General features: G+C 42.0%; 1 protein-coding gene across 2 annotated transcripts in view; it reads left to right on the top strand.

Moving 5' to 3' along the window:
- Positions 1-208: 208 nt before the first annotated feature.
- The window catches only part of FAM135B (family with sequence similarity 135 member B), a 183,583-nt gene continuing 159,551 nt past the window's right edge, over positions 209-24,240 (top strand). The window contains exon 1 of one of the 2 annotated variants that reach the window (XM_090138030.1): positions 209-639. In XM_090138030.1, coding sequence (XP_089994156.1) covers positions 257-639 — 383 coding nt within the window. In that variant the 5' untranslated portion in view covers positions 209-256. The remainder of the gene's footprint in view (positions 640-24,240) is intronic. The other variant, XM_031591256.2, reaches the window with a different exon arrangement.

Below are 24,240 nucleotides of genomic sequence, written 5' to 3'. Positions count from 1 at the left end.
AAGGATTGACCTTCATTTTAAATAATAAAAAGTTCCGACTTGCATCAGAACAGGAACTTTGAAAATTATTCCCTCTTCCACTGTACTACTTGTTCCCTTCCCTACAAAAATGCAAAGCACCCCCAAAATAACCCCCTGGCCTCCCAAAAGCTGCTGTTTGACCTTCACAGAGATAAACTTCATTTCCGTGCACCCATTTTGGACACAGCGTGGCATCCCTGAGCCCCGACATTTCTCCAGAGAGCAAGTGCCCTGCATGCTCCCCTCCCTCCCTGTCCCTCTGCTGGGGCTGTGGGGTGATATTTCACATCCGTGTCCTTCTATCCCTTTGGGTGACAAGGAGTTCAGGGTGCCGGGGCAGCTGTTGCGCCGAGTGGTGCTGCCGCTGTGGAGTTGGGTAACCATAGCAACAGCATCATCGCCAGCATCCTCCTCCTCCTCACCCGCTCTCCTCCTCCTCAGCATCATCAGGAGCAGCAGCAGCAGCCCTGGCAGGAGCCAGAGCCCGGCAGCCGAGGCTGCAGCCAGCCGCCTGCCTGCCCCTACCTGCACCGTCACCCCACCACAGCACCGGCCCCGCTGCTCCCTACGGGGGGCAGAAATAGGGGAGAGGGAGCGGAGGGATCCCACACAACCCAGGTAAGAGCCTGCTGGCAAACTCCCCGCGATCGATGTGCTGTGTGCCTGCTGTGTGTTTGCGTGCAAATGTTTGTTGCTAGTTTTCCGGCTTCCAACGGCAGTGTGATGACAATTCAAGGCAAGCATGTTTTCCGGCTCCTATTTCCCATCTCTGCCATACTGTACCCTCTCCCTCTCCTGCATCGCAATAGATGAGGAATAAGGAATAATATTTTAAAAGGTTGTTTGGAAACGAAGTGACTGGGGCACCCGATGTGATTAAGAGTGCTGAACGGCTGTGCTTCCAAAATAAAAGTGGGCAGCAGCCGCACAGCAAAGGTTGACATGGTAATTAATAACCCTTTAAAAAAAAAATGTCATGCGACAACACACTTCTGTCTCTGCCCACTCCACAGATAAAGCTCTCTCATCGTGTTCAGCAGAGCTGCAAGCCAGAGAGGTGTGCGATAGCCAAGACCAGCAGCCTCGCTGTAGTCCAGCAGGTTCACCTTAAGTGCTTTAAAGCCAGACTGAATCATTGCAACAATACAACCAGATCTGCACATATATATACACACATACGTATTTGTAAAAACGCTGCTCTAAAGTCTTTATACCCTCTAAGAAGAAAAATATATCTTAAAGATGTGGGTGTGATGGCCAAGCAGTGAGATACTCACTTCATCTCTGTATGAGAAAGCGAAATGCACACAAAAAGGCAGGAAAACAGCTCTAATTCAGAGGTGAGTGGGGAAAGTCCTTGTTGTTTTAAAAAATGAAGTGATCCAAAGCTTTGGAGTGTCCTTGTGAGGGAAAATGTCTGTAGATGAATGCGTACACACCTGGGGAGTGTGAAAGAGAAGAGAATAAGAAGTAAGTTTAAGACCAGCAGTAAGTGTTTGCTATGTAATGACCGCAGAGAGAGAGCTCTTTCCACCTCCATGTAAGTAGTATTTATATTATTATTCTCTCTCTCACTTTTTTGGACAGCAGTAAGGAGAGCTGCTGTTGCTGTCTCTGCCTCCTCTAATCCTCCGCTCTGTCTGATGTCCTTACGTTCCCCTGTCCTCTCCACATCGTCCCTGTCTGCATGGCTGCATGCCCCTGGCTTAAATGATGATAAGCATTCTAACAGAAGGCTTTTGAGCTTGTCCTACAAGATGATACAGTCATTACTCTACTTCCTTTATACTATAGGGACACTCTGGATATGACCGCATGTCAGGTATTATAGTAAAGGGGCATCTGTCTTTCATGTGAAACCTGAGTTGAAAATTACAGGGCTTTTTTGTCATAGCCCTGTGTTTTGCTACTTGCTTGCAGATCCCTCTACAACTACGTGGAACTATAAAATAATCTGTGATTTCCAAAAGAGGTACAGAAAGAATTGGACCCACCTTTTCTCTCTGATCATAAACAACTTCCTCCTGCAAGCTACAGCAAGGCAAAGAATTTGGATAGGCAGGACCTTGTGTTCTTATGCAAAAGTGTTGTAAAAATCATCTAGGGATGACATCCCATTGGCAGGATGAGGGATAGGAAAAGAAAACAGAGGCAAGGCTTTGGAACAGATGCTTCAATTAGCAAAATAATTTCCTTAAGAAACCTGACCTTATCAATACAGGTCTACAAGGGGCTGTTTGACCCTTGTTAAGAACAGTGCTCATGGATGTGAGATTTAACAGAAGGGGATGGTTTTGGATTCTTGTGTTAATTCAATACAGGAACTGTAAGACCACAGTCGTCAGGATGTGGAACCAGCAGAGCCACATTACAGTGTATTTCTGCATAAGGTTTGGTGCTGCCAGAAATCTAGAGAATATTTCAATTTTGCTACTTCCCCTTGGCAATAGCAGAGAACAAAAATACCTAGGAAAATGCCCCTGAAAAGATCATATTTCTGGCACATGGACATCAGAGACAGGATTAGAACTGTATTTATATGTGTTGCAGAAATCTGAAGTGCATAATCAAGGGGCACCTCAGTACGGCATGGAGCAGTGATCCTCTCATCACTACAGCAAATGACTGAAGGTCAAAGGGCTTTGGGGATTACATATTAACACCCTGCAAATATTCAGGGTCTCTTACTTTGCTGCTTGCTGGCTTTGGGGAGATGATTATGGGGAAGGCAGAACTCATCCATGGACTTCTGATTACTACAGGGAGGCAAAACTTCTCCTAGAAATAGCTCTGGGAAATGCAGGAAACGTGCATTTTTTAAAAGCAGTGTATTGTCAGAAAACTCCTCTTTGGAAGAAGCACTGTAAACTGCTTTTTGCTTATGGAAAGTTGGGGCATCGTATTTGACATCAGTGTAAACAATAAATATTTTTCTCCATATCAAATAACCAATTTGTAATGCTTGGTGTCTCCCATCCCAACACCTTCTCCCTTTGCTTAGATGGGAAAGCTTTTTTATTTTACCTTTTGTCTTGTTCAATTATACTGATTTGTATAATAACTGTCTTTCTATTGTTTTGTGCACAGTTGTTAACAGCTGGTCTCTTGATGACCACATAGCGTTGCTTGCTAGCACATTTCTAAGGGAAAAAGCTATTTATGTAACTAATGGTATTATTAAGCACCTTTTAAAATCCAGATCCTTATTCTCATTAGTCACCCGCTGTGTATCTTAGAGCTCGGAACAAAGGGAGACTTGTACTATAGTTGTTCAGAAGTCAGCATTTGCCAACAGGTTGAAATAGGCATTTCTGAAATGCGGCAGCCAGTGCTTTCTTTTTTTTTTTCTTTTTTTTTTTTTTAAATAAGGAAGCTGCTGTTTTCCAGATTCTACCATACAGTAATCTGAGTCAAGAGAAGATCTGATGTACCTGGCATTCAATTTAACAATGCTATTCATTTTATTTTGAGGCTATGCGTAAACTGCCTTTTATTACTCCATTTAGTAATCATACACTGTGATTTTCCTTGTTGCAATTCTGTAATCGTCTGCCTTTACACTGTATGGAGATTGGCTAGATCTGCTGCTTAATGAAGCAGACACGTAACCATGGAAAACAAAAGTTTTTCCTGAGAGTAAGGGGAGGGTGAGATCAAAGATTGGACACTTTGTCAGTTTGGTACCCTTGAAATCAGGAGGAGCTGTGGGGCTGATAAGGAAATAAACTTTTTTTTTTCCCCAATACTGATCTGGTGTTTAGTCTGGTACTGGCAGGTTGTCCTCAAATCCAAACTGTGCCTGTGCTCATGCAATATGGACATTCGTGTCAACTCATCAGATACTTAACTTCTGGTTTGCCCTGAAAAGGTAGGACAGCTGGGCACGCTCTTTGTAGATCCCTTCCAAGTGAACTATGCTATTCTGTTTTGTTGTATTCTATACCTTCTTTAGCACTTGGAAACTCCTTTCTTGTCTATTGACTCAGTAGAACAACCTCTTGGCTACTTTGCTCAGCATTTCCTTGCTCATTAGCTAAAACCTTCCCCAAATTGGTGAGATGAGCTGTGAGTCCATGCTTCCTTCAGCACAGCCACAAGGCTTTGACAGAAGCGTGTCCAAGAGCATGAATAGTGCAGGTATCTCCCTGTGCATTTTCTCTTGTCTCCCTCATGTTGTTAATAGGTGGATGGTTGGATTAGATGATCTTAGAGATCTTTTCCAACCTTAATGATTCTATGATTCTATGAGTCCATCTTTGCACCCTGGCCGGCATGGCACCTACATGCTGCAAGAAAACCAGGGGCTGTGACACAGCATGACCTTTGCTAACACTGCTCCCAGAGGTAATGGGCTGAAGCTGCCCACGGCAGCTGTGGCTGCTGGGCTGATCCTGCTTTGGAAGGTCAATACCATGACATGCCTAATCTCAGCTTGTCAGGTGAGTGAGTCACAAGTTGGCTCCTTCCAAATCTAAATCCAAAAAGATATATATTTTCCTGTTGTTAATGTTAAGGATCCATCAGAAGAGGGGTGGCAGGGACAGGGAGGTGACTGTCCCTCTACTCTGCCTTGTGAAGCCCCATCTGGAGAACTGCATCCAGATCAGGGACCCCTAGTACAAGAAAGGCAGAGAGCTGTTGGAGAGGGTCCAGAGGAGGCCCACAAAGATGGTTAGAGGGCTAATGCATCTCCCCTATGAAGACAGGCTGAGGGAACTGGACTTGTTCAGCCTGGAGAAAAAAAGGCTGCGGGGTGATCTAACTGCAGCTTTTCAGTACCTAAAGAGAGCCTACAAACAGGAGGGGAACCAACTCTTTGAAAGGGTAGATAATAGCAGAACAATGGGAAATGGTTTTAAGTTGAGGGAGGGAAGATTCAGGTTGGATGTCATGGGAAGTTCTTCACAGAGGGAGTGGTGAGGTGTTGGAACAGGCTGCTCAGAGAGGTTGTGGATTCCCCATCCCTGGAGGTGTTCAAGGCCAGATTGGATGGGGCCCTGGGCAGCCTGGTCTAGTATTAAATATGGAAGTTGGTCTCCCTGCCTGTGACAGGGGTGTTGGAGATTCATGATCCTTAAGGTCCCTTCCAACTCGGGCAATTCTATGATTCTGTGATTCTGTGCATCTATCCAGAAGTTTTAATTTTCCTCTGTCTGCAGCAGATAAAGCATCCCAACAAAGTGTAAAAAAAAAGAATTCCTTTTCTGTCCTAAGATGCTGCTGGCATCCATGTGTTAATGCAAATCAGCAGAGAATCCCTTGCAGAGAGGGGTGCTCTCTCCAGTTCTTCACAGAACTCCAAGAAATCTGGTGGCATTTCCACGTCTGTCCCAAGATCAAACATGCCATGGTGTGGTTTTCGTGTGACTGGAGCACCCATACCTCAGATATGGCGATACATTAGTACTGAAGTTTATATAGTTGTGTCAGAAAAAGGGTGATTCTAGTTCTGCAGGAGTCCACAGAAAAATCCTAAGTGGACAAACAGAGTCATACCGTTTTACTGTCTTACTGCAGTTGAGGCAGTATAAGATGGATGTGATATCCTTTCATATCCTTGATGTGATGTGTGTTGTGTTTTCTCATCCTTAGGATAAGACCTGCTGGTATACATCTTTATAAAACTGCTGCTTTTGTACCTTCTGATTTGTGTTCAGTAGACATATTTATCTACATTTGTTCTAGTTTTTATCTATGTAGTGTTCTCATGGATAGGGTAAAACTAACTACTGATGATGTGTTGTTGTGCTAGTAATTCTAAGCTAGATACTACACATATTATTCGACTTCAAAGGAAGAATTGTAGATGTCAGTCTACTGCATAGCTGTACTGCATAGCTGTACTGATAGCGCATAGCAGTGGTGCTACAAGAAGTCAGCATCTGTCTCTTTGGCATGAAAATTTCAAATTCTGTCTTCCTGGTAGCAGTGTGGCTCTTAAGGATTCATAGCATGCAGCACGACAACAAGTGGGGCTTTCTTAATGTAATTTGGCTTGGGAGAGACAACTCATGTGCTGCCATCACTGAGCAGCATGGTGAGCAGCAGGCTTTTTCTTTGTCCAGTTTGATGGGCAAATGAATCTCTCCTGTTCTGTTTCTATCCAGATCTGGTGACTAGGAAAGAATCTGGCTCTGCCAGAATCTCTTAACACGCAGTTTTGCCTCCTAATATGTTGATAACATTGCAATTATTTCCGAGGCTAAGAAGCAGTGTGCCATGAGTTTCTTACGGTGAACATGAGCATTACTTGGAGGATGTGGCTTGAGGGAAGATGTTTACATCTTATACAATATATCAGCCCCTACTACCAAAAGCACTGTTTCAAAGATGGAACAGTAGGAAAAGGAAGCCTTTTTTCCTGAAATTATTTCAAAAAGAGAGAAAGAGGACCAGTAATTCCCCTCTGAGTCTGCTACAACCATGGTGTTTCAGTATGAAAATATCCATTCCTATTATATTATCTCCCTCTCCTGTTCACTTCTATCCTCTTGCTTCTCAGTGGCTGTGACATGGCTTCACTACAGACAGATGATTCTTGTATGTAGCCTTATGTAGCCTTATGGTCTCACTAAAAATGCCCTTGGCTTCTGAGCAACAGCTTTGAGGGTGTCTACATGAAATCACAGTGAAATGATTTTGTCTGTGTAAGGAAATTTCCCTTTTGTTCTATTCTAGAGATGATGGAAAAGAGAATAGGGCACGAGAAAATTTTGGAAGAACAGTCTCTTTGAGTAACCCTCTTCTGGATTTGTATGATCTAACAAAATCTGTGTTGTGGCTGATTTTTTGGCTTCTACAGAGAATTAACATCTGAGCTACACATTTTAAGCACATGGCACAGGCTTGCTAGCTGCTGATACCTGTGGCAGTTGCCCACCCTCTATGTGATTGAATACCTGAGTTCAGCAGGTACTGGCATAGCTCCCGACTCTCCCATGCCTTAAGACATGAGGGTCTCTGTGAGACAAATCAGATGGATTTCAGTAGAGCAGAGCAGTATCTGCTGCTGCAGGAGACTTCTTACAGGTGCTTACAGGCTACACCACACTGCACAAATCTATTCTATGCCATGCAGCAGTGCAGCTTTATTTATTTTCTTTATCTTCCTTCTTGGTTTAAAATCTCAGCTGAAAACATCTATTTTCTGTCCATGTATTCTCATTGCTTTCTTTCTTTTTCCTTCTCCCTTTGCAGCTGCATTTAAGCTGAGCTGTGTGAGAGTACAGTTTTCCAGGGTAGATGTTACAGAATATAAAGTTGCATTGTGTTAGGTTCTAGAGTGCCTTGCTCAACAGCCAGCCAGTCCTTTCACTGCTGCAGTCAAAGGGATGCTTGCCACTGACCTCAGAAACAGCAGGATTTATCCCCATGCACAAAAGGCTTTTCAGAAGAAAAGATAATGCACAAGGGTGTACAGAGATTGTTGATTGAGAAAGGCATGGAAGCCTGAACCGTGTCAGTAGAAGGGCTTTTGTTGACTGTCCTGGGTGGATCAAAGTCACACTCCTGTTTCAACTTAGGATGTCATGTCCACCACAGAATTCCTCGCCTCTGTGTGGGGAACTGAGCAGCAAAGTCCAGGCACCAGGAAGCAGAAGAGGGATGAGGTGCAGAGAAGTTATGTCAGGAAGGCTAGTCTTTTTTGCAAGAGTGAACATCTGCAGATTGGCCCAAAAGGAAAAGAAACAACAATTCCACAGTGTTATGTCAAATGTGCCAAGATGGTGGGGAAGGGAGGAAGATGTTGGGAATTTGGGAATAGATTTAAATTACATCAGTTCTTTTGTCTGTGGAGGGAAGAAACACTGTTGTAGGAAAAAACAGTGAGAAATGGTCAGCAGTCTCCTGCTAATTTTGAGTAGCACCGTAGATTAAGCCTTGTTTTCTTTAGGTGACTTGCATTGGTAGTGGGTGACATTAGTGCTTTATTAAACTTGCCGTGCCAAGCAGCTCATTGGTTTTGTGTAGCTAATAATAATACTCTAATTGTGAAACAGAAGGTAGGATAACTCGGCATCAGAAATTGGAATGCAAAAATAGTTGCTGCCAGATGAACTAAAAATACACAACAGCATAACTCTTGCCTACAGCAGCACAGGCTGAACACACATTGCGTTCTGGCAGTGGGGACAAAATGCTTTCCTTTGTTTTCAGCAGCTGCTGATCAGTGCTGGCTGGTGACCCACGCAAGTCACCGCCAAGCTCCGCCTCAGGTGTGTGCTAGGCCTCCTGTAGCAAGTTAATTAGTATCCTCAGCAAGTTAACCATTACCCAGAGCCATAAACAAGCTATGCAAGGTGACTACTGAAGCCAGTTTGTGCTAGAGTGGGCAGTGACCAACAAGGTGAGAATGACCTGCAGCAGGGACAGGGGGTCCTCTCTTCTTCTACCATATTCTCCTGCTGTGGGTGCTGTGGGGATAAACAGCAGATGCTGCAATCCCTGCTGAATTGTGTGCCTTGGAGTGTTCTCTACACAAGGGTTGTTTGTGCTCAAAGCGATTTATCTGCTAGTCTTTGCAGTCACTTGGAGCATACCCATCCTGTCAACTTGGGCATTACAGGGGTGAAATCTGATTTACCATGTGCTTGTTTTTCTGCTATGAACTTTGAAGTCTCTGTGCCAATAAATGTAGAGTGGCATATATGCAGTGGTGAGGGGGGACCATGAAGTAGGTTTGTTAGATTTAATTAGGAGACAACTAATGCCAGCATCAGCCATGCAACACAGAACATTGTCAGATATTAGATCAAAGACAGGGCACACACTGCAGAATAAGAAAGGTGCTCTGTGAAAAGAGATAATTAACTGTATTGGACACAAGTGATGAAGCATCTTCCCTGGAGAACAGACACAAAAGCAACATAGGGCTGAAAGAATGAAGGGAAGAAACAAGAATTTGAAATTCTTGCAATACGAGTAATAAATCCCAATTTTGGTGGGAATCCTTCACTATTTTGAAGACAGAGACATGAAGGGCAGAAGAGAATGACTGGTTTGCTCACCACAACTGCAGGTGGGAGGAGTGGCTGGTGGCTGTATTCTCATTCGTGCCTTGCTTTCTTTCCCTAAGTCAGGTGTCTGGTTACTATACAAAAAAGATGCTTTGCTCAGAGCAGTAAATGGCAGTATACTGGAGAACTGTAGCTAACAGAATTGTTTGAAAGATTCGACTTACAGGTAAGCCCTTTCCTTGATGCACCTAAGCTTTTCTTCTGCCTGTTTTCCTTCCACGGTGTATTATTACAAGCACTAAGTCTAAGGACATGATTTTGTCTTGTGTCTCATCTAATGCTTCTTGGTATCAGGAAGATCTGCTGTAGACAGGCCAGGAAAAGCTCAGAGCTCAGAGGTTATTTATTCTGCTGTAGTTGCTCTTGGGCTTCTCTGGGTTGAAGTTATTCTGAATAAAGGGAGCATCAAAAATGAGAAACTACTTTCTGGGAGTGCTATTCCACTTATTCTTCAATGAAATGGAGGCAAAAGCCATTTTTACTCATAGGATAAGTTAATAGGATAATTCAGGTTTCAAGGAATCTCATGAAGTCTCTATTCCAAGCTCCTGTTCAAATCAGGGTCAGACTGGTCAAATCATGGGTTCAGACTCATTTATGTATGGGTTCGTGCATACTGGCTTTTTCCAGTACAGCTTTTTACCCATCTATAATGAAAAGCAGATGGCCTGTAAAAGCTTTGGAATGGTCAGGATGGTCAGCAGCATCTTTCATGGAAATATCATATTCACAGATGGAAGAGATCTGAGAGCACATGCAAAAAGCATTTCCATGAGGATTTCAGACCATGGAGGTGCCCAGAGGAAGCTGGCAGACACTGAGACATGCAAAGTGTGATAGAGGTGAAGATGAACTTCTCAGATGCATCCTTGGGCTGTCATGGGCGGGTGTATTCCTTGGCATAAGTGACTTCCTCTGGGGGGTTTTGGAAAGCTTTGCCAGGAGGAAAGTGCTGATGTTTATAGTGAAATGAGCTATGCTTGCTCTGCTTCTGTACATGGCAGACGACTCTTTTGGGAGATAATACCTTATGTCAGTTATTCAGTTATGGCTGGTTTGGAGACTTTTTACCATCACCGAGATAAGGCTTGAAGGATGACTTTTGGAAGAATGATCCACTCAGAGGCAATAATCACCAAGAAAAGATTATTTTAGAAAATAATCGCTTATTCATTTCCCTCTTATCTCTTTTTCCCACCCAAGCTCAGTTTAAAAAAGTTTTTGCTTTCAGGAGCAATGTCACTTATAATCAGAAGCCTCTCATTGTAAGAACATTTTAGAAAAAATTTGAGGACCAATTATATAAATGTTTCCCTTTTGTAAAAACAGCTTGGGACTTGTAAACATACTTGGTCCACATCTCTCTAAATAATTCATTATGATGAATTATTTAGTTGTATAAGCTGTGTTTCATGTAAGGAAATGCTTTTCTTAATGCAGATTTTCAGATAATTTCCAAAGGGCTAGCTGTCATTTTGTTCTTTTCCTTCTGTCTGCAGTGTGATTGATTTTTATTGTCATGAGTGTGTTCTTCAGGAGTGGCTGATGCTTGTCAAGGTGACTTCCTCAGCAGTGACAATGACGAGACCTTTCAGCAGAATGAGGCTTAGCAGAAGTCAAGGAGTCCACTTATTATTGTAGATGTGAAGGGGGCAGATTTTAGAATCATTGTTCATTTTCCAGAAGAAATCAAGGATGATGACTTCAAAACATGAGAGAGGAGTAAAGGAAATGCTGTTATTGCCCAATTTTTTATTTTTTATTTTTATCAGTGCTCCTTCATTTTTGAGGCTTATCTGTGAAATTAACTCCAATTTTGTTCTATTTTTATATTTTGCTAACTCTCTTGCACTTTCTTTTCTCTCCTCTTCATTTTTCCTCCCTCACAAACAGATGAGTTTGAAGACAGCATGAATGAAACAAAATGTTGGCATGGTCTAGCTGGATTTGCTGACAAGAAAAACATTGTTAAATGTGAGACATATGCCTTAATGTGTGACTGTAATTTTATAGAAACTTTTATATGTTATGGTTGGCAACAGAATCCCTGTAGCCTATTCTGGCTAGAAGGAACAGTGTTTCTTAGTCTTAAGACAGACGCACAATCTAAAGTCAGCTGAAGTATGAGTGGTGGAGTGAATCTTGATTATGAACAGTTCCATTGTATTATGTTTTATAAATGTAGATGCTTATACAGCCATGGTGCACTTGTGATAAAGGTTATGATGATCTCATCAGTAGTTCTCTTTTCTGTCTTCATCCCACATTTGACATTAAACTACCTGGAGGTACTGCAGCTCTATTTACTCCCACTGTAGAGCTCCGACTTGCACTGGAGAAGAACATCTTCTCCATGAGTTCATGGCTGGAAAACCAGAGGGTTATTGACTCCAGGTTATCCTGTGAGACACTGTGTGTGCAGCCAAGACCACTGGGGTGAAGATGAATGCCCCCTTGCATTTGGGGTCTGGTCATGTAGTCTGGTTACTTGTTGAGCTGCAATCAAGTCAGCTCTTCCCGCTTGGTGAGAAACTTGCACAGAGCCCCATTCTCCCCTTACCTTCTTACTTAAGGGTCTCCAAGTAAAAAGACTGTTGCTAGTTCATGTATGGGAGGACGATATCATATGAGTGTTCACTTTCTAAATGAGGTTCTGGTCATGGGTAGAATTGAATTTGCTTTGCTTCAGTTTTCTTTGGCGGTTTCAACTTCATCTAAAGTTGCCAAACTTCTCCTCATAAACAGGGCAGAGGAGAAGCTATTTCTAAGCCATTACACAGATAGGCTTTTAAACCTACTTTAGGATGGAAAGTTCACACTCAACCTTTACATCTAAGGGAGAACCTGGACAAATAGTTGAGGAAGAACTATTTCCACTGTATGTGTCTGTCATTCCACCAGGTGTATCCAGTGTTTTTTACTCTCAAAAGATGGAACCCACTGTGGACATCCTGGGCCATAGGCCTATTCTCCAGGTGCCTTTGCTACTTGTTTTTAAGTTTCCTGCAATATGTGGTATGGTGATCTTCTTGTTGCAGAAGAGGTCACATGTAGGCCTCCTGCCTTTGCCATTCAGGTTTCCAAACCGTTCTGCTTATTGGCCTGGCAAGACACCCCTTCTCTCACAACTAGTTACTTGCTGTGCTACAGGAAGAAAAAGAATGCTGAAACAAGCCTAAGCACTGCTTCACATTACACACCGTAGTGGTAGGATGTAGTTAGGGAGTGAATGGTTTATTTGGAAAAAAATGTAGCCTATTTGGAGAAATCAATTTGAACTTTGAGATTGAAAAGGCCCGTGAGTCAGCTTGGATAGTTGAAGCACTGTAACTGCCTTAGCTTGGTGCCCAGCTGCACCAGAACATCACTGCAATCTACCCCATATGGTGGGGTCCTCTAGCACTGCCCTATTTCAGCCATGTTTCCCTTGCTCCCTGTAGAAATTGTTTGGAGGCAGCTTATGCACACCTCTGCGGTGGTTCGGATATGCAGTATCCTTTGTTTAGAGAAGTAATTTAGCTCTTTGTGTGGGTGCACTTATGGGAACACACAGCTCCTCTTAAAGAGATACTTATGTATCTGGCGGTTGTAGAGGTAATGGTAGTACATTAAGGGAAAAAAAAAAAAAGATATTTTGGTGGAGGAAATTTCCATTATTCACCCGTTCTTTGCAGGCAGCGTTATTAATTGTGAATATGTTATTTATATCTTAATAGCTTTTCCTGTGCAGGGGGAGAAGGATGGTGGGGATTTGATTGCCAAAAGGATGAGGTATAACCCTGGCCATTCTGTGATTCTGTGAGGTGCTGGAACAGGCTTCCCAGAGAGGTTGTGGATGCCCCATCCCTAAAGATGTTCAAGGCCAGACTGGATGGGGCCCTGGGCAGCCTGGTCTAGTACTAAATGGGGAGGTTGGTGGCCCTGTATGTGGCAGGGGGACTGGAGATTCATGATCCTTGAGGTCCCTTCCAACCTTGGCCATTCTATGATTCTGTGTATGATAGAACAGTTTGAGTTGGAAGGAACTTTAAAAATCATCTTATTCCAACCCCCCTGCCATGGGCAAGGACACTTTCCACTAGACCAGGTTGCTCAAAGCCCCATCTAATATATCAGCAACAGCCTTGTGAAAAGAACTGTGCATTAAGATCTTGTACTTGCAAATTCTGTTAGAGTGACAATGAGCAACTCCTTTCCAGAAGGTGGATGGGCCATTCTGGTCCCATCTGTGGCTCCTTATTGTGGCATGTGGTGCAGGCTGAGCTGATGGTGCAAATGCCAATGTGAGGGGCTGTACCTGCTGGAGGAAGCTGTAGCCTTTCTCCAGCCAGTGAGTAGATAGTCTCGTTGCAGTACTACACTGCATGATGCAAATAGGGTACCTGATCTTCCAGGGTTTCTTTTTTTTTTTTTTTTTATTATTATTATTATTATTATTATTATTTTTTTTTTTTTTTTTTTTTTTTTTTTTTTTTTTTTTTTGGTAGAGCATACTGCATTTTGGAAGCTTATTCCAGAAATTTTCACTCCTGTTTAGTGTCCTCTTAGGACAGATTAAACATTGCTGAGTATATGTTGAGAAGTAAACTTAAATGGTTGTTCTCTCTCTGCTGTTGTGCAATATGACACACAACTATTGAATTCTGTGGCTGCTCTCACAGGGTCTGCAGGTCAGATGAGTGGGTTATCAGCAGGAATCTAAACCAATCGTATATTATTTTTTTCTCTCTTCTAGTCTGGAGCAATGGAACTGCTGTGGGAGAATGTAAAAGGCTTTCTTATAATTTTGGGAACGTTATTTATCTCATTTTGTTTATGAATCCTTGACAAGTCTCAGCAAATCTACTGTGAGCATGTATTAAATCAATGATCTAGAAAAAAAGGAATGATCAGCAAAGCAATAAAGTTGTAGGAAATGTAAAATTATCAAGCTCAGCATGCGGAAACAACAAATCCATATGAAGGAAATAGAAATTCTCTGCTGATGAATACAAGGTAACATACAATGGAAATAATTTGAATGTCTCAATACCCCTTGCTATGTTCTAATTCTCAATGCTTGGGGAGAGAACCTTAAGAAAACTTTTCTCCATGTAAAATCCTTTGTAAGCAAGTAGAATACTTGGTGCATAAGAGCTGGAATGAGAATTATTTCTGAAAATAAGAATTGTGTTTTTTTTCCCTCAATGAAATGTTTGACAATTAAAAAAAAAAAATCTGACATAATAATATGGAAAGTACTGATCTTCTAAAACTTAGTTTGTGAATAAGCTGGAAACTAAGTGGACTCTAACCTTTTTGGAAACTCGGGAAGTTTTATCTTGAAGTACCTGCTTTTATTTCAACCTTCATTTGTCTTGGAAACCCATTCATATAGAATTGAAAAAAAAACCCTTCCCCAAACAAACAAACCAAAAACAAAAAGACAACACAAATGAAACATGCTGATTCATTGAAACACAAATTTTCAGATCCATCAAGATATTTTAAAAAACGCAGTTCTGTGGGAAATATGGGGTTTTCATTTTGAGTCTGAACACATATAAACACACACCTACTCACACAGTCAGACAATTTCTTGCTATATGTCCCACAGCACGTTGTCCAAAACATTGCACTGTATGGAATCTCCTAAAATAGTGCATTTTAATCTGATGGTTGTCTTCTGTGGATTCTATATTTTAAGTAGAAAGTTTCAGAAGCAGGTGACCAGAACTATTAGTGATAGAAAGACTTCCATGCTTTGGATTTGCAAAGAATTAAAATGTTATTTCAATTGTGAATATGAAAAACTCAGGGAAAGTTACCCTGAGTAACTTTCACTTTAACTTTTACCAGGGAAAGTCATGTAGCAAATCATCTTGGGTGAGATCACACAGCACGTGTGTGATGTCCAGGGGATCTGGCCCAGCCAGCACAGGTTCATGAAAGGCTGGTCGTGCTTAACCAAACCTCATCTCCTTCTACAACTGGGTGACCAGACTGGTAGACAAGGGAAAGGCTGTTAATGTAGTCTATCTAGACTTCAGCAAAGCTTTCTACACGGTCTCTCGCAGTATTCTTCTGGGGAAACTGGCTGCCCGTGGCCTGGACAGGTATACCCTTCTTTGGATAAGGAACTGACTAGAGGGCCGTGCCCAACAGGTAGTGGTTAATGGAGTAAAGTCCAGCTGGTGACCTGTTTCAAGTGGTGTCCCCCAGGGGTCGGTACTGGGGCCTATCTTGTTTAATATCTTTATTGATGACCTAGTGAGGGGATTGAGTGCACCCTCAGTAAGTTTGCAGATGACACCAAGTTGGGAGGTGGTGTGGATCTGCCTGAGGGTAGGGAGGCCCTTCAGAGGGATCTAGATAAGCTGGATCACTGGGCTGAGGTGAATGGGATGAGGTTCAACAAGGCCAAGTGCCGGGTCCTGCACTTTGGCCACAACAACCCCATGCAGTGCTACAGGCTTGGAGATGAATGGCTGGATGACTGTGAAGAGGAAAGGGACCTGGGGGTGTTGGTTGATGCTCAGCTGAACATGAGCCGACAGTGTGCACAGGTGGCCAAGAGAGCCAACGGCATCCTGGCCTGCAGGAAATAATGTGGCCAGCAGGAGCAGGGAGGTGATCATCCCCCTGTACTCAGCACTGGTGAGGCCGCACCTTGAGTAGTGTGTTCAGTTTTGGGCCCCTCACTACAGGAAAGACATTGAGGCCCTGGAGTGTGTCCAGAGAAGGGCAACAAAACTGGTGAGGGGTCTGGAGCACAAGTCTTATGAGGAGTGGCTGAGGGAGCTGGGATTGTTTAGTCTGCAGAAGAGGAGGCTCAGGGGAGACCTTACTGCACTCTACAACTTCCTGAACAAAGGTTGTGGTGAGGAGGGGTTTGGCCTCTTCTCCCAGGCAACAAACAGGACCCAAGAAAATGGCTGCAAGTTGTACCAGAGGAGATTTAGGTTAGACATAAGGAAGAACTTTTTTTCTCAGAGAGTGGTCTGGCACTGGAATGGCCTGCCCAGGGAGGTGGTGGAGTCGCCGTCCCTGGCAGTGTTCAAGAGGTGTCTGGATGAGGAGCTGCAAGATACGGTTTAGTGCTTGTGGTAGCAGTGGTAATGGGAGGACAGTTGGACTAGATGATCATGCAGATCGTGATTTTATGATTCTATGATTTTATGAACTCCATAACTGAAAAATCTGTTATTGAATTTAAAGCTCCTATCATAGAAATTAATGAAGTTAATTGAATGTAGAGGGGTTTTTACACCTGTTCTTACGGTCAGAAAGGTAGCTGACATGCCAGACTATGTGCAGGAGTGCACTGCACAACTAGCTGCTGAGTATCTAAGATAATAATCAGATAAATTATTTACATTTTCTTTTTACATAATTTTTAATAATGGAGGAGGACGATAAAATTCTGTGAAAGTGAAAAGCAATACACTGAATGTCGGTTAAAAAATATTTTTAAGCCATGAAGCTTACCAAAAAGAAGGGGAGGGGAAGGAAGGGAAAGAAGAAGAGCTTAGCAAAATTTAAAGAAGGAAGTGAAAAGAAACCATACTGTTCAATTTTACAGACAGTAAAAACTTCCACAGTTACAGCTTGAAATTAAAGTCTCTCGTGTCTGTGTAGAGGCTGAAAAAAAAGGCTATATTCCCATTAGATTCATTTTTTGCATCAAGTAATGTCTGAGGGCAATTATGACAAAACTTGCTCATCGGTAAATGCAGTCTGTAATTTTTCATTGCAGGATTATTTTTACTTCTTATTGAATTCTCTTTCATTGATATTGCTGTTGCATATATGCTTTCAATACTTGTCTCCGGTACGCTGAAGTCAAAGGGTGAACTCTGATACCTATTTCTTGGTTCATAAGTCCCTATCCATACATAGAAGCCATTGTAGGTCTTTTCTTTATTTGGCGCTGATATTGGTAGGCCAGAGAATGCATAGCATTAGACTTTATTGCATAGATAACTGTATCTGTAGTTTTCTTCACTTCTTAAATGTCACGGTGCATTCCTTGTTAAAAGACATTCATATATCCTGGTTTTGGTGCTGTGTTTCTTCTGCAGTAATGTATGTATTTTAAAATATGTTAATTAACTTTCTCTGGTTCTTAAAACTGCAGTGTTCATGATTGCACATTTAAAACATGAAGGTTAAAGGCAGCAAAGCCCTAGCAGGCAAACTTCTTTCTTTTTTTTTCTCTTCTCAGCTTAGAAAAAAGTTCCACACCTTGTCCCCATTTTTTCATCCTTGCCACCATCTTAGGATGAGACAGTGGTCTAAAGTGGCTAGGGGAAGTTCAGATTGAATACTAGGAAAAATTTATGCTCAGAAGGAGTGCCGAGATATTGGAACAGGACACTTAGTGAGGTGGTGGAGTCACTGTCTTTGGAGGTGTTCAAGAAAAGGGTAAATGTGGCACTGACGGGAATGGTTTAGTGGTGGAGATGGGTTGATGGCTGGACTTGGTGATCTTAGTGTTTTTTTCCAACCTTAATGATTCTGTGATCTACCCTAGGTCACAGGTAAGATGGAAGCAGAGCTACATAAAGGATCTTTCAATATAATGAAATTTTCATAGTGTTGGTGTCCATTCCTATTTACCTGTCCATATACTGCAGATTACCAAAGAAACAAGGGAAATAATTTCACAACTGCACTGCATCATTGCTGCTTCATGAAGACCAGTCCAGATACAATGCCCCATGAAAAACAAGGCCTGAAATCAGTGTTGTTTCAGCATGTAACACAGTTGATTTCCTCATCTCTAGCCTCACGGACTTGTTCTGCTTTATACTTCTTGCTAACTTGCCCTCAGCTCCAATCTCTTTGTTTTTGTTGCCTCTGCATGAAAACATGCCACATTTCAGTTACATTTCAGCATTAAGCCCAGCATCTTTGAGTTTGTTCTTCCTTTTATTCCTCTAACCAATAGTCAAGACAGAGAGCTGTGTTGGTTTGTCTCTGCTTTTAAAGGTTAGCTTTTTTCTTTCCACTCTTCCTTATCTTCAAAATTAAATTCTGTTTGCCATAGAACCATAGAACAGCCTAGGCAGAAGAGACATTAAAAGATCATCAGGTCCAAACTTTTGTGAGAAAGGGGAGCCTAGATGAGGTTAGCCAACATCTTGCCCGATAGCATCTTGAAAACATCCAGTGATTAAGGTTCTTCCACGCCCATTGGGAGGTAGTTCCAGTGATTCATTGCTCACACTGTAAAAAAAATTCTTTCTTACATCAATACACAACCTTTTCTGGTGCAGCTCACTCACAGTTGCCCCTTGTCTTCTCCATGTGGCTCCTTATGAAGAGAGCCTCTGTTTTCTTTGTAGCCACCCTTTAAGTACTGGAATACTGTGATGAGGTCTCCCCCAAGCATTCTATACACCAGGGTCAAAAGACCTGAATCCTTCAGCTTTTTTTTTTTCCTCATGGGGGGAGTTCTACAAACCTGTGATTGGATGCAGCACTTAGGGACATGGTGTAGTGGACAGAATGGCGATGCAGTGATGGCCGGATTAAATGATTTTAGTGGTCTTTTCCAACATTAATGATTGCACAATCTCTGTGGCCCTCCTTTAGACCCTCTCCAGTCTCTCTCTGCCTTTTTTGGATTGTGGGAACCAGATCTTGACAGTGCTCCAGGTGCAGCCTAACAAGCATTTTTCATGCTTCCTGATTCCCTGCCCAGTTTGGATAAGTGATATTAAAGGGGATTTATCCTTATGCTTCCTAATCACATATGAAATGTTAAAAGTAAAGTCCTTACTTTATTTGACTTAGGTGTTTGTCTCACTGGGAAGCAGAATGTGGGTACTCTATCCTCAGTATCTTGTTCCAATTTAAGAATTTAACAAGTTCTTGCGATCAACTCAAGTCACTCAAAACTAAATCTCCTATTTTTAATTGTATCTGCAGCCCCTTCATCTTAGGGGGCTTGGGATTACTTTGTTTTCTAGTATGAGAAGATGGATCATGTGGCATTTTAATGCGTATGGTCTTGGTGGGTTTACAGTTGGTCTAGATGATCTTAGTGGCCTTTTCCAACCTTTGTGATTTTATGATTCTATGATTATATACATTCTACCTTTAATTTGCTGGCTTCCTTTTCTGTACCTGCATTCCTTTTTCTTCTAACCTATGAGGAATCTTTTCTTCACCAAAATCTCAGCATCTTTCCCATCACTTTCTTCTTCTACAGCTCTCTCACCATCTACGCTCTCTATATTAGGTAGAGGGTAAGTCCTGAGAGGACTTAGTTCCTCTGCTATCAGTCTTTTGGAAGGAGCCCCATCCTCATCTAATCCAGGGAAATTATAGAAAGAAAATGACAGCCTTTAACGTTGTCCTCTGTAAGCATTTGCAACTAATTATGAAAGCTACAGCTACCATGAGAGCAGATAAACTCCTTGAACGGGTCTCTGAAGGCTGTATTAGAAGCGGATGAGTCACACTTGCACCAGCTGATTGCAAAGAAGTGGGTGGGAGGGGAAGAGGCCATGTACTTTGTTCTGCAAGGTACAAATAAAAGAGCTGTCAGCAGGCCCTGGAAATGAGCAGGGGTGAGTTTAGACTGACAGTTCTGCAGCAGGGAGATGGAGGCAGCTGAGTCAAAAAAATGCGTGAGCTTTTGAGTCAATTCACACCTTGGAAACATCCCATCCAAACAACAAGAGTGGGAGATCAATTGAGGAACTGCAAGGTTGTGGGGCCATGCAGTTTATCACGTGGAGTGGAAGAGTTATTGGTCTTGATGTTTGTATCTTCTTGAATATAAATGTTTGGAATTAGAATGCACTTTGAGTCAAATTAGTAAATGCATTTAAGTTCCAGCATTTAAGATTAGGGTGAAACTATTTACATATGTGGCCTGATACCCCTTGCTTGCCCCATGATCTCGCAGAATCTGGAGTGTGTTGTATTTGTTTTGCAGTGAAATTGCAGCATTTTACTCACAACTCACAGCACTGGAAGCTGAGAAAATTCCTTTCCACGTGTTGGTGTCCGGCCCAACTGTAGTTCATAGAATCATAGAATTGTTTGAGTTGGAAGGGACCTTTAAAGGCCATCTAGTCCGGCTTCCCTGCAATAAATAGGAACATCTATAGTTAGATCAGGTTGCTCAGAGCCTGGTCCATCCAGTTAATGTGTTACAGCACTAGATCAGAAGAGATTTGTCTGCTGTGTGAAACTAAGCTTTGGCCTGTAGTTAGTTCCTGAGGCTTAGGGAGAAATGTTGCCATGTGGACAAGAGATTCTGCAAGTGCTGCTCTACTGATGGATGATGTTTCCTGTGGGTCCCATTAGTTTGCAGTGTTCCACTGTGAACAGCTCTTTGTATGATTTGTGCTTTTTAATGATAAGTGCAACCACAAACATCAATATGCTACATTTAGAGATTATAGTATTTGGCACTAATGTGGAGGGTGGTGCACAGGGTTCAGAAGATACAGATATGCGTTGAATGTGGGCTTAAGCAAGTTAGTTTTGCATGTCTTGTAAAATTCACCCAGCCTAGACTACATAGTGTTTTCTGCTCTATATGAGGACATAATGCACTTACCGTATTTGACACACCTTGCTAGGGTTTTTGAGGGATCACTTGGACTTTTGACATGTGCATCTTAGCTTGCTACATTTAGCATGCCATATGATACATAAAGCAGAATACAGTCTTGCAGACGGATGGACAGTGGAGGATGAAGAGCCATGAGTTAAGTTTAGAATGGAGCCAGCAATGCATTTCATATTATGAAAATAAAAAACTGTGGAGGACTCATGACTGGGGGATGAAGGCAGTATGAGAATGTAGTCTTCTTGCAGCACAGAAAAGCAGTCCACAATGGTTGATCTGGAATAAAAATCACAGCATTCTGGAGCAGGTCAAAACAATTCAGGCAGACGCATCATCAATAACTGATTATTTGCAGCTAAAATTAGACTTGGAATTGGCATTTTGTATCTTAATTAAAACAAAGCTATCTTTATCAATAAGCTATGACAACTTTGAGGAGACATTTCGTAGTGAATGTTAATTATTCAGTCGCTTTTGATTAGTAGATAGGATTACATTAAAATCGATCCTTCTGAGGTCCATTTGTGTGCTCTTCCTGAGTATTGAATTACATAGCTGGCCTTGTTCCAGGCACAGGTCCCCCATTGAGGCAATGAAATCACAGCCACAGAGATGCTCATTTGTGTTTTACAGTATGCCATTTATTTGTTACAATGGGCTCAGGAGACTTAGCGCCTTGGTGAGATGCTATCTTAGGCTTCAGATCTCTGTCAAACTTTATTACTTTCTTTTCAGTTCAGTTTGCACATAGCTGGCATTTGAAGATCAGACGGGAAGAGGTAAGGCAGGAAAACAATGTCATATTTAAAATGTAGGCCTAGTGAGATTTCCCTGGGTGCACAAAATGAATTTCTGAATTTCAGTCTGGGATGAAATATTACTGGAGGAAATCAGAGAAATGCATTACCTTGGAAGGATATGGGTCTTTTAGAAAGGTGTCCCCATCTGGCTCATGTGTGGGCTTTGGACAGTCAACCCTGAAAGAAGCTATCTAAATTGTGCCAAGTTACTGAAATTGTTCTTTTAAGGTCCCTGCGAAGCTGGTGGGAATCAATGACATTGGTCCTCACTGAGCAGAGATGAGCTCTTGTGTCTTTGTTTTCTGTTTCAAAGTTGTTTCTTAGAAATTGAGAGTAATTAAAGCTATGAATAATCCTTCCTAGGGAAACTGGAAAAGCTTCATAAAAACTAGCAGAGAAGAGCTGTTGACAGTCTGGAAAGTATAAGAGCTGGACAGCTTTCCATTTTATTCCCTCCCACCTTTTCCATCTGTAGCTCTTGTCATCAGTCAACAAGCCAGCCAGGAGATGGTGAGAGCTAAGCGGTGTGCATTCCCTTAAGGTTCAGGACTACATCTTTCTTTTCTCTGTGATATCCTTTAATAGTCAGCATGCTACATTTCCTGACCTACGTAGTTGTGATCTGGAAGCTATCTTGCAACACCTGACTGGTTTGGTGGCACTTGGAGTTATACGATATCTCTTGAGAGTGGGAACTGATCTCTTAGCTGAGCCTATAAGCTTAGTTCTAAGCCTGCCAAGGCTGAAATCCGAAGTGGAAACATATATATAATTTAGACAGGAAAAATAAAACATTATGGGATTCCTTACACTGTTGTAAACAATATTCTGTACCACTTTGTTTATGTGATTTGGCATCTCTAGCAGAATTAATGCTCTGTGATGTTGCTAAGAAGGATGCTTTGCCAGAATGGAATGGAGGTAATGTGGGATGAGAGTGATATTTCTTGAAATGCAGAATAAGAGAGATACACAGCAGCAAACTAATAATGTAGCTTGTCTTGTTTATTTTTTCAAGGAAGGTCACATTCTTAAGATTACTGTCAAATGGAGAAGTCAGTTATTCACTGTTTTGGATCTGATTATTAGTAGATTTATCTACTACTGTATTAGTAAGTTCATCTTTATATACCTGTGGGGTGTGGTAGGAGTTTCTGAACAAGCAAGATAGACATAATATATATAGACATAATTTTGCAGAATGAATCTCTCGTGAAGATTCACTTTAAATATATGTTTAATTTTAATTTTATTTACTTGATTTTATTTTTATTTATTTGTTTGTTTGTTTGTTGATTTGTAGCAATACCTAGGGTTCAGAATAGATAATTTAGCATCTGTCTGTCATTCAGCCAATATCTCACCTGTAATTCAGGTTGTGCAAATTCATTAATGACAGTACAACATTTCATATTTCCTGGAACTACACAAAATTCTGGGAGGTGATGTAACTGCAATTTTTTATTTTTATTTTTATTTTTAAACAGTGATCCTTTAATACAAGAGAAAGTATCCTTAATTAGATTGGTTAATACACAGAAATGTGAAACGTTAACCAGCTTTGCAAACTGAAGTTGATGATGATGACAATTCTCTCTTGGAAAGATAATGTGAACACAAACATATGTTGTTTTAAAACAGCTTGTGTCTTCTGCAGAATTATAGAATCATAGAATGAATTGAAAGAGATCTTTAAGAGCATCTATTTCCAGCCCCCCGCTATGGGCAGGGACACCTCCCACCAGATCAGGCCCCATCCAGCTTGACTTTGAATGCTTCCGGGGAGGGGGCATCCACAACCTCCCTTTGGCAACCTGTTCCAGTGTCTCACCACCCTCACAGTAAAGAATTTCTTCCTAATTTCTAGTCTGAATCTCCTCTCTTCCAGTTTAACGCCATTTCCCTTCATTCTGTCACTATAGACCCTTACAAAATGTCAGTCCCCAGCTTTCTTGTAGGCTTCCTTCAGGTACTGGAAGACTGCTCTGGGTCACCTCTGGCCTACCTTTTATCACTGATGTACCTGTAGAATTTCTTCTTGTTCCCCTTTATCTCTCTGGCTAGATTTAATTTTATCTGAGTTTTGGCTTTCCTAACCTTACCCTTAGCTGTTCAGACCTTTTTTGTCTTCCCATTCCTGCTTCCACTCTCTATAGACTTTGTGCTTAAGTAAGAAGCTCCTTGTTGACCCACAGAGGTCTCTTGGCATTCTTGCCTGCCTTCCTTTTATTGGGATGCACAGAGGAGATAACTCTTGAGTACTGAGCAGCTTTCTTTGGCCCCTCTTCCCTCCAGGGTTTTATCCCATGTCACCCTGCCAAGCAGTTCCCTGAGGAATTTGAAATCTGCTCTCCTGAAGTTCAGAGTAGCAAGCTTGTTGCACAGCCTGTTTGGTACCCTAAGAATCTTGAATTCCACCATTTCATGGTCACTGCAGCCAATACTGCTTCATGTAACTTACCAGTCCCTCGCTGGTGAGGACAAGGTCCAGCACAGCAGCTCTTCTTTTGGATTTCTGTACCACTTGGAAGAGGAAATTATCAAGACATTCCAGGAACCTCTTCAGTTTCTGGTTTCCTGCTCTGTTGTCCCTCCAACAGATAATGGAGTGGTTGAAGTCCCCCTTGAGGACCATATTTTGTGAATGCAAAGCTGCTCCTGTCTTTTTACATCCAGCAGTCTGAACCCTTGCCTTCCCTTTAACCCTAACCCATAAGCTCTCTGTCAGCTCTTCATTATCCCCAGATGGAGATCTATGGACTCCAATTGGTTATTGATGTAGAGGGAACACCCCTTCCTTTCTTCCCTGCCTGCCATTCCTGAGGAGTTTATA

Source organism: Phasianus colchicus, chromosome 3 (genome assembly GCF_987193195.1).
Source record: "Phasianus colchicus chromosome 3, bPhaCol1.hap1.1, whole genome shotgun sequence".
NCBI lineage: Eukaryota > Metazoa > Chordata > Aves > Galliformes > Phasianidae > Phasianus > Phasianus colchicus.
This window is presented reverse-complemented; position numbering and strand designations above follow the sequence as displayed.